Genomic DNA, 11419 nt, shown 5'->3' on the forward strand with positions numbered 1-11419 from the left:
TATTTATGTAACCAAGTTTAAGCATTATTTAAATTGTTATAATTAATTTGTGCAAACATAATTTATTGTCTATTATTTGCAATAATAATTTGCTGAATATAGAATTTATGAATTGCTTTTTTTTAATGTTCTGTTGCGTCAATGGAAAATGTTTTAAATATAGCAATGGTTTTGTGAATTTAATGTCGTTGTTATCAATATTTTGAGACATTAAATATATGCCGGATTCAGTGAAGAAAGCTGTAATCCCAAACGTAGAGATTTTTTCACAAAAGTCAGCCGTACATTCAGGAATTTAATACTGTCAATCGCGCCATTTACCTTTATACCTGTACATTTCAAAAATTCTGCTTTTTTAGTATATTTAAATATTTTTTAATTTTACGAGTAATTTTCTTTTTAAAAAATATTCAGTTTCGATGTGAAGGTTAAACTACCATTATAAAACTGATGTCTTCTCATTAAAATCTCATTATGTATAACAATTTTCTCAATGACTATATACTATATATACATTGACTCGATACTGCAAAACTACAATAATTACGCTACAATAAATCGAGAATGGTTTATAATATACCATTATATTATAATCTTCTTATTTTCTACTGGCGCCATCTTGTGGAGACTTGCTGAAGTTTAAACAATGGAGATATGGTTCTTCTGTGTCCCATTTCTTTCTAATATGTGTACTAAGTAGCGACAAAAAATTGTATATCGGTGATTACTCCGAAAAGAATTTCAACTAATTCAATATCCAAATATCCATCCATCTATCCAAATATTGTGTAAAGATTTAGGTAGAGATATTTAATAATTGGTTGGAATACATCAATCTCTAACCAATCGAATCGTGCCAATATTCGGATTAGAATTTGCCGTTCCCTGAGCAAACAATCAGCCCTATTCTGTAACTACAAATCGAATAGAAATTAATCAAATCGAATAGAGGTCATCAAGTCGATCGGAATTGTAGGAATCGGTATTCTGTAACTCATCTCGACCTCTACTATCGGAATATGTGTAGAAATTGATTTCGACTATAATTGACAAGCGCTGTCGAGATCAAATTTCGACATCGAAATTGGTCTTGACGCTTGCGCATTGGTATCATAGATATTGGTATCATTATTGTTTTGACATTTATTTGTTGACTTGTTGATATAAATTAGCGGTTGATTAATTTTTGTAGCTGCTTTATTTTTTAGTCTGTGGTGTTATTTATTTAGATAAAGTTTACTAAATAATTTAACTGCTCAGCAGATGTCTTTTTCTGTTTGTTCCGCTTGCCATTTTGTATTCTTGTAACGAACTTTTCAAACTTAACCAAAACAAATCAAAACTACTTGACGACAAGCTTGAAATATAATCTTCTTTTTTGATGAATTTTTCGCGCGCACTAGCCTTTCCAGTAACATAACGTCACAGAACACTTATTTCACTTTTCAGTGCGGGGTTGCCACCAACTTCTGAGCGCGTCAAGTAGAAGTTGGCGTTTTCGATTTACACCGATTACGATGTGAGTTACAGAATGCCAATCCAAATACGAAGACGACGAGATAGATATCCATCATTTCGATTTCGGGCAATTACGATTCGACTTGGTCATTACTACTCGATTTGTTAAAAGTTACAGAATAGATCTGATTATCTTACGGTCTTTAGGCGCTTGTGAAGTTTTCCAGTACGGGATTTATCGCGTGGTAGTTATATCTCGGAAAAATTCTCGCTGGATCAGAGCTTTTCCTGCCCCAGTCTGGATCACTCTATTTGTTTTGCTAGTTTTGGCGTACGCGGGGTGTTGGTACCAGCAATATTTGGGATGTTTTCTAGCTAGCTACCCCACACGAGAGTATTTAACGATAACCAATTTAAAACGATTCAATGATTTAATGTTGGTATTTGTTCTTTCGACATTTCGTGGATTTAATGAAGCTTGAATATTTAATTTCAATTTGGTTAACTTCGCCATAGATAAAAAAATATGTACATTGATATATTAAGAAAGTTAAAATAGCAATGAGATTCAAATTAAGTTGTAAAAATTAATAAGTTTTTACTAATTTTTGCAGTGGTTCGAAGAAAAACAATATACGAATATGATAGAGTTCATTTCAACAAGACATACATTAAAAACTGGACTACTATTGTATTGAGAGCTCTACCTACGTGTCTGGACGCAACTGATTGTAACACGTGTTTGTCTAGGAAGTTGAACTTTCAGGTATGTATCTGCACCAGTTTTACTTAAAAAGTAGACTATTTTGTAATCACTACCGAACATAAAATCAGGATAGTATCGTAATTTCTTCGTTATTTTAAATATTTTTATTTTTTTGCTCGGCTTTGTCCTCCGTTGTAACTAGTTTACTGGTTGCCTGCAAAAAAAGTTTCTCACTGAATGCTATGTACATGGGAATAAATAATTAATTGCAATAAACATGTTTTTGTTGTTTTGGTATATATCTCCGTAAATGTCTTCTCATATCATGCATAAATGTTGAGTTGTTTTCAATAATAATTATGTACGGTAAACATGGTCTTGTAGAACTTCTGTTCTATTATTATTCGGTACCTAGGCGCAGTCAATTTCCTATTCTCGATAAAGGCCAACTCCTTGTGAACCTCAAAAGATATGCCTCCCCATGCCATAACAGATCCTCCACCAAATGAAAGTTGCTAAACATTCATACGTTTGATCACTACTCTCGCCACACTCTTATACGTCTCTCTGAATTTGAAAGACAGAATCGCAGTCATCGAAAAATAATACACGATTTCATTCCGCTTAAGTCAAAAGTAAGTGTTCTTCTTCTTCCTCTTCCTACTTTATAAATAGGCTTAATGCCTGTTTTACTTCGGTTTTTAGCCTCAATTGACGTTGTCTGACCATCTTTTCCTCGGTCGTCCCAATGATCTTCTTCCATTTGGCGATTTGTCTCTTGCTGTTCGTACTATTCTATTTTCTGTCATTCTTTCGATGTGTTGATTCCATTCCACTTTTCTTCTTTTGGTCCACACGTTTATTTCCTCTATACCACATCTCGCTCGTATTTCCTCACTTCTTACTCTATCTCTTAGAGTTTGGTTTGTTATTTTTCGTAAGACTTTCATTTCTGTTATTTCCAGTAGTCTTTGTGTTTTCGCCGTATCTGCTCTTGTTTCCGCTGTGTACGTCATTATCGGTCTTATTGTTGATTTATATATCCTGGTTTTCGTTTCCGTCGTGAGGTATTTGTTTCTCCAGATTGTGTTGTTGAGACATCCTGCTGCTCTGTTTGCCATGTTCATTTGTTTTTGTACTTCTTCTTCCACTTTTCCGTAGCTTGACAGTTTTATTCCCAAAAGTAAGTGTTCTTACGCAAAATTCAATCTGTCAATCCGATATTCACTGGAAAGTTGGCAGACCAGTAGCCCTAGTCCTAGAAGATAATTCAGCAGTATAAATAAGCAGCTGTTAACTCATTTATGTTTACATTTCTCACTACTTGCACTTCGAAACGAAATTTTCATCACCTTTCGATGTTTCAAAGCACTAGAAACGAGAATGCGGTCAGTTGCAGCTATTGTAGTTCTGCCTCGTCCTGAACAAAGTTTTCTAGTGAGCTACAGCAGCCACAATTTTTACCACAACAAAATTTGTGATCATTGCAAAATATTAACAATGATCCTTTTATTTGTCAAACGCTTATCGAAACAACAACTTTTTTTCAAGCAATGAGTCAGTAAACTTTATTGGTAACCCTAATTTTACTATCGACAGTGTATTTGTATACAATCTCTGTTTGTTAGGCAATAATTGTTCTGCCTCATACATGCTCAAAACTCCAAGAAAATAATGTTTTCGGAGAGTTTTTAACTCTCTGATTGACATCATAGCTAAGGTCATCATAAAAAGATCTACTAAGGTGCAATTATTCTACTCTCCAAGGTTTTTCATCCAGAACATCCTTCTTCGGAATAATTTTCTTTTACCCTTGATCTTTCTTTGCGCCATAACCCTTAGTACTTATCATCTCTGGTAATATGCCCTAATTATTATAATTTTTTCGTTTTAATAGTTCTTATAACTTCGCAATCCTTTGGTAGCCGTCTTAGCACTTGGTAACTTGTTGAATCCATGATATTTTCAGTATACGCTTTTAGAACCACATTTCAAATGTTAAAAGGCTGTTCTCTGCAATATAATGTTTGTGTATTGTTTCAGGAATTTCTGAACGTCCTTTGGTATTTGTTTCAAAGGAACTATTTCTTTATATTCTGGTACATTCTATTTATGCCATTTTAGGATTCTATTGAAATTCATTAATAATTGGCCAATTTTTATTATTTTTTATAATTACTACTTCCTTAATATTCTTTTGTGAATACATATGTATCAAGTCTCTCAAATACGCTCGAGTGCAAACGTTAATCGAGGTTTTTGAACCAAATAAATAATGGAGTTCTGCAAGTGTTTTCTTCTGGCATGTTTAAGTAAAACATTATATTTATATAGAATTAAACCACAATTTACTTTAACGAGAATAACATTTTATATTTGTTTTCGACGTTTCGATTTCCAATGTTTCCAAATCTATCTATCCAAATATTTCTATAACATTTTTCGAGCGATTTAACAATTCAATAACGTTCGGTTGATCAGTCTTTTTGTGCGCTGAATTGTCTACTCCTTTTTTGCTTCATCGATCTTCTCACCACATCAAATTCTTGATCATGTACCAAAAACAATTGAATTACATATTTCAGAAACCCCATAATACCAATTTTATAAAATGTTGAGAAATTAAAAAAAACCTTATTTCATGAAATATTTTAAAAAACCTGTTGTGCTTTTGTAATAAAATCATGAGATGTGTTTTAATAAGTGCATAAAAAAGTGGTGAATTTTAGCTTTATATATGTTTTTTTTTCTTTTTTGCTTTTGTGCAATAGGAGGAATATTAGACTTAAAGACTTATTTCATAAAACTTATATTATTAATACTAATAAATGTTTTTGGTTATTTAATCGATATAATTCTAAAATTTCCAATATAATCATGATTTTATTTTTCTGATTATTATACCATGTTGACGCCTATGAAAGATCGAGCAGTTCCGTATGGGTTTCGTATTATTAGCTGTTTTAGGAAAATTTGAACTCTAAGGTTGACGTTCTGGAAATTTTAAATATAAGTGACGTCACTTTATATAAATTATGACGTGCAAGCATTTTTATATGAAAAATGCTATATGTGTATAACCTAAAAAACTTAAAACCTCCTGTCATGTCAAAAATCAGTGTGTTCAAATATTATATTTTAGAAACACCAAAATTCCTGGAGTTTTGGTGTTTCTGCAATACATGAAATTTTCAACTGGCAACAAATGTATGTAAATTTAGTGGGTTTTGGGGTTTCTGTTTACTGTTAAGTGCGTATACCTATATACTACAGAAAACTGTAATTTCATAAATTTGTGATTCACTTGATTGTGAAATACGTGATTCAATTATTGATACCGACTAAATGTATTTTTTATATATTTTTTAGTGCTTCTGGTGTCCCGCCATGTCGAAATGTTCCCAAGGCTACGACAGGCACCGTCAGAACTGGTTGACGAACAAATGCGACAAAAACAGCTTCAGCAACGCTTCTGTCTGTTCAGCGGTATATCAAAACGAAAATACCGCCTACGTATTCGATCATAGCGATTCCAACAAGTTATCTCAGAATAAAATGTCATTGGCCCATAAAATGATAGGACCCAATCCGCCAAATGAGGTAGGAATGTCCGGTGTTGTAGCTATACTCTTCTTGGTTGCAATGCTGTCTGGATTGTCATTTTGGGTGTTCTACGCTTATCGGAATCCACATACGTTTAGTGGACAAATTTTAATTAGAGTGAGTATTCGATTTTAGTACAGTAAAATTTTTTATATTAAACCATTTTGTGAATTATCACCTAGGTCTATCTAGGAACGAAAGGAATCGGATCTATTGTAAGGGATTTTTAAAAAGGACTATTTATAACCCTTTATGAAGATTTATGTCTTAAAACATTTTCGAATAGTATTAATACATTTAAAGAATTTGAAGAATTAATTTGAACAGGTAGATATTTTCTAAAATCTATAAAAAACGCAAAAAGCTGGTCAAAAATTAAGTCTTATGTCTTGGCCTTGGCCAAGAAAGTTCTTGGTGAAAGAAATATAAATAAAAATAAATCGTTCCCAAGGCGAAGAACTCCATGTACAGAAGTGAAGGAAAAATGTAAAGAAAAGAAAAAAGATTACCTGAAATACATGTCAACCAAAACATAAGAGGTATACCATACTTACAAGACACTTAGAAACGAAACACATGCACTTGTAAGAAAAATATGATCACTAGGAACGCTTTTCGAAAGAAATGGAACATGATTTTTACGGTCTGCAAAAGGAAATAAAGCGCTTCATAAGAGGTCAAAGAACGGAGGTAAAGGAACTAATATAACCAAAACACATAGAAAAGGATACGTACATTGACTACCATGAATGAAGAACTTAATATAAATGTACAGGAACTTCGTAAAATACTTGAAAAGCTGAAGAACAAAAAAGCACAGGTAAATATGGAATACCAAATGAATTACTGAAATATTGTGGAGCAGCAATGACAGAACAATTAACAGCATTAATTAATTAAATTATAAAACACAATAAAATACCGGAAGAGTGGAGAACGAGCGAACTAATTCTACTATTCAAAAAAGGAGATAAAAAACAGCCAGAGCAGTACGGATGTATAAACTTGTTAAATACTACTAAAACTTTACAGGTACTAATAAATCAGAGAATAAGTTTAACAGATGAACAACAGGGTTTTCGTAGTGGAAGATCGTGTACAAATGCAATATTCGTTATAAAGCAAATTACTATCACTAGAATAGACCAGCATTTCTGTGTCTGATTAACCTAAAGAAAGCGTTTGTCAGAGTAAGACTTAAAGATGTAATCCATTTTCTGCATAATAAAGAAGTTCCCCTAAATATTATAAAAACTATCGAAAACATCTACCAAAACAAAAAAATGGAAGTCAGAATAGATGGACAACTTACAGAACCTATAGAAATAGTCAGTGGAATAAGCCAAGGGGACTCATTGAACTCCATGCTCTACAATTTAAGGCTCTTCAATTTAATCATGGATGAAATCATCAAAAGCGTTAACAAAGGAAGAGGATATAGAATGGTAAACAAAGAAATAAAAATACTCTGCTACGCAGGCGACGCAATATTGATCGCCCAAGATGAAGATAGTCTGCAAAGACTGGTCCACAGATTTAACAGAAAAGCAAAAGAATTTAATATGAAAATCTCATCTCAGGAAACTGTAAAAATAGTAGTCAGCAAAGAACCAACCAGATGTAAAATAGAAATAGATGGCTATGGAGACCTAGACAAAGAAGTGAGAGATCAAGTACAAAAAGCAAATACAATTTAATAACACTATATGGCGAAACAGACACATTAACACTGAGATGAAGTCAAGAATTTATAAAGCCAGTGTAAAACCAATAATGACATATGCCTCAGAAACAAGACCCGACACAGCCACAAGGTAAAGGCTACTGGAAACGGCAGAGATGGGAGTACTGAGAAGAATTACAGGAAATGCGGTGAGAGATCGAAAGAGAAGTGAAAACAGAAAAAAATATAACGTACAGTATATATTTAAGGAGAACGGAGGAGATCTGTGTCGTCAAAATAGCAAGAGATGTCACTAATCGGCAAAAGAAGTATAGGATGACCGCGAAAAGATGGAGTAACAACCTTCCATAGAGGTATTAATCCGCCAATGAACAAGCAGAATTGCTTGTTCAAGCAATTGAACAAGCAGAAAGAGAAAGAACAAGAAGAAGGTAGATATTTCTCTTGGTCAGTTTGTCCTTACTAATCATTAAAATTTTTCATTGCGTTGTATAATGGTATCAGTCTACTAGGAATATAACAGTAAGAACAGCAAACGTGAGTAACACTCTAGAAGAAAGAAGTCATAAAAGAGGCGCAGCAAATTTAACACAGAAAGATACAGAGATAGCAATTGCAAATAAACGTATAAAATTCCTGCGCAGAAAAGACTAAATAATAAGATCAAAAACCTATCTGTATAACTAAAGGAACAGACAGACAATAGACTGACTGCTGCAATACAGTGGCGTTCCCCCAGTGCGACAGAGAAAACTGACGCAACGCAGTAAGTACCTGCATCTCTTTCTAATTTGACAGGTTTATCGACCACATGACCTAAATGACCAATGAGAGGATCGGTGGTCGATAAGCCCGACACATCAGAAAGAGATGCAAGCGCTGTTTTGCTTCAATTTTCTCTGTTGCACTGGGAAACGCGACTGTATTGCAGCAGTCAATCTATTTGTATTATGTCGACGATTTCTTCTAACCTAATCTAACCTAAATGTTTTTATTAAACTGATATATTTGTTGTTTTTTGTTCTAGTACCGACCCAGCCAATGGAGATGGAGAAGAGGCGAAGCCAGATACACAGCAGCTACGATTCATATGTGATTTAACCAATTTTAATTCTTAGGTATTTTTTTAACGTATCAGACAATTGAAAGGAAAGGCAACTGAACGTTCTCTAAAGCCGTAGTAAAACGATGAACTGTTAGTTAACCAAATTTTAGAGAACGACTTTTACAGTGTTGTGCAACAAGATTTTCTGTGATAAATAAAAGGAAGGAATTGACGAGGCTCTTGAGGTACAGGAAATAATTGATTTTTTTGATTAAACCGTCGTATTATGTAAATAGTTTAAGTAAAAGTTAATAGGGTAAGTCTGGTAGATTCTTTATATTTTATATTTTCCTAGGATATTATGTTATTCTATCTTAATTTTATGCGACAATTTTGGTGCAACCAGTTCGAACATATCTTCGAACATCGTATACAGTCTTCCGATTTTTTTTGGTTTTCAAGTCATTTTCCACAGATTTTACAGTAATTTTTAAAATCTAGGTCGTCAGTTCATTAATTTGATAAATTAATTTAGGCTTCATTACTTAAAATGATCCATTTTTTTATCCAAGAAGGTCTCAATAAATAATTCAGCAGTTTTCAGCAAGGTAGATTTTATTTCCTGGACTAGATACCTACAAAGTGGCAGATTAATGGCCATAGTGGAAATTATAATTAATGTATATTATAATATTTATTGGATTGTCATCCAGTCTTGAGCTGTGTTTAAAATTTTCGGTCTCTAGCTCATCGAGAAGTCGGTTCAGAATCAATTGAATTGACAAAATTCTTCCCGCTACAAACAGAAACTAGTTAATAATAATAAAATCAAATTTTAACAACTTTTCTGTAATTTATCTACCAAAATTTGTACCAAAGTACTAGTACTTTGTCATTTTTAAGCTTGGCCAATTCTCCCGCTTGGCGATCTGTATCGGACTTACCCTAGTATATAATACAAATTAATCCATTTTATCAATTATTTTTTGTTCTTTGAGCCGACAAATAACCAACGTGGCCTTTGTTTCGTGCCTTAAGATATTTTGTATACATTTTTGAAGATTGTTGTAGTTGTTTTTCAGGTGTATATACATATATTTGACTATTTTGTATTGTATATTTTTACCCGATTCCTCCAGTTACAAAATCGATAGTTAGTGCGATGCGCAATCGATACATTTTCGATATATTTCAGCAGGTATACCCTCACTTGGGAGGCCCCTTCCACTACTATTTTGACGTCACAAGACACACCCCATTTCGGTTATGACGCAGCTGTCATGTCAGCTGTCAATTCGCCGTGTTGTCTCAACTGTCAATTTGTCTTCTTTTTCAACATCATAGTCGCTGCGAACTTGTCGACAAAGGTTCGCTATTCTTTTTCTTGTGCGAAATTCGTGTATCTCCGTTGTTATCTTTAGCTTTTAAAATCTCGCAAAAAAAAATGTGTTGGCAAAGGCACTGGTATGTACGCCAAAAGTGAAAAAATATCAAAATTCATATATTCGTCTTCTTTTCATAATCTCTGTATCTACCTATACGAACAACATTCTTAACATCCACTCTTCGACATAAGTTTCCGTTCAGTACATACGACTACTGCTTGACATATGATAAACGCGAAAGAGTCCCAACGTTCACTGACGGTGCGAAGTATCATACAGTAAAATTTAGTGAATATTAATGAATAAAAAGGCAGCATGTTGAAGGAATCTTAGTTCTTTTTCTAGCGTATGTGGGTTCATGTACCTCGGTTGAGCCGATCGGGACATGCGATATAACACATAGGCGATTTAGTAGCTGCAATCTTGAAAAGGAGCATGACTTGTGACGTCAGAGTGGTAGTGAAGGAGTGTCTCCCAAGTGAGGGTATTCCTGCTTATTTCATTGTAAACTTTTGACATTTGGTATAAAACAGAATGATATGAATTTATTAGTAACTAATCAGACAGGTGCAGTTGATTTCAGTGAAATATGCTGTCGAGTGTGATATTGATTTGAAACAAATACCCCTTTAGTGAAATATATCTGTACTAATGTGTACTGTTAGGCCTGTGCGTATACTAGTTAATTACGCACGCTTTTTTTATGGAAAAGCTAGAGTTTTAACGGGCGATATATTTCTAGAGGGAACTGGACAATCACTTATTTTACATTGTTTCTTCTATTTCTATATTTTCCGATGGTCACTTACTTTTTGCAAAAGTGGAAGACCAGGAGAATTAAATTAGAGAGTATAAAAAAAGCAATACTTCATTGCTTTTGATGTGAATGTGTTGTCGCACGATCCGTTGAGAAAATTCACATTCGGTAGATTGAATTTAAGTGTGCGTATGTGTAGGAAAGTGTCTTAAAAAGTGTATATACATCACGTATAAGATCACTGGTCCCAGGAAAAGGTAAATAAACTGAAAATACCAAAATAATAAGTGAACAATAACTTTATATCTTTACTAGATATTATTGTAGTTCCGTATATAGATGAAAATGTCATAGTTTACAATATGTGTCAAACAATTCCTTATCTTTTTTGTAACAAAATATAGATATAAGTTTTAAATAAGCATTTATCTCATTAATTTAAAGAGAATCATTAAACCTTGTACCATTTTAAGTTGTAGAATATTGTATAATCTTTTGCTTCTATATAAATTACATAATAAATAACCGAAATATATCAATACCTTTATTAACACCTGCGCATTGACTCTAAAAAAGTTGTTAGTAGATAAAAAGTCGTTATTCAAAACATCAAACTTTATTAACTTCTTTCATATACATAAAATAACCAATTATTCTTTTACACTAGGACTTTTCATCAGCTGCCATGTTTTTCGTACAGACAGGTTTCACAATGGCGTTTAATATTTATTATAAGTCATACGTTTATAAATATATAAAGAAATATTTATTATACGAAGAC

At 33.1% G+C, this 11419-nt stretch overlaps 1 protein-coding gene across 1 annotated transcript in view; it reads left to right on the top strand.

The window, feature by feature from the left end:
* l(1)G0289 (plexin domain containing lethal (1) G0289) overlaps window positions 1-9602 on the top strand; it is a 110721-nt gene extending 101119 nt beyond the window's left edge. Inside the window, exons 6-8 of the mRNA XM_072520765.1 lie at window positions 2073-2224; window positions 5534-5884; window positions 8479-9602. Of these exons, the coding sequence (XP_072376866.1) occupies window positions 2073-2224; window positions 5534-5884; window positions 8479-8547 (572 nt within the window). The 3' untranslated portion in view covers window positions 8548-9602. The remainder of the gene's footprint in view (window positions 1-2072; window positions 2225-5533; window positions 5885-8478) is intronic.
* The last annotated feature ends 1817 nt before the right edge of the window (window positions 9603-11419 follow it).

Source organism: Diabrotica undecimpunctata, chromosome 1 (assembly GCF_040954645.1).
Source record: "Diabrotica undecimpunctata isolate CICGRU chromosome 1, icDiaUnde3, whole genome shotgun sequence".
NCBI classification, from domain to species: Eukaryota; Metazoa; Arthropoda; class Insecta; order Coleoptera; family Chrysomelidae; genus Diabrotica; species Diabrotica undecimpunctata.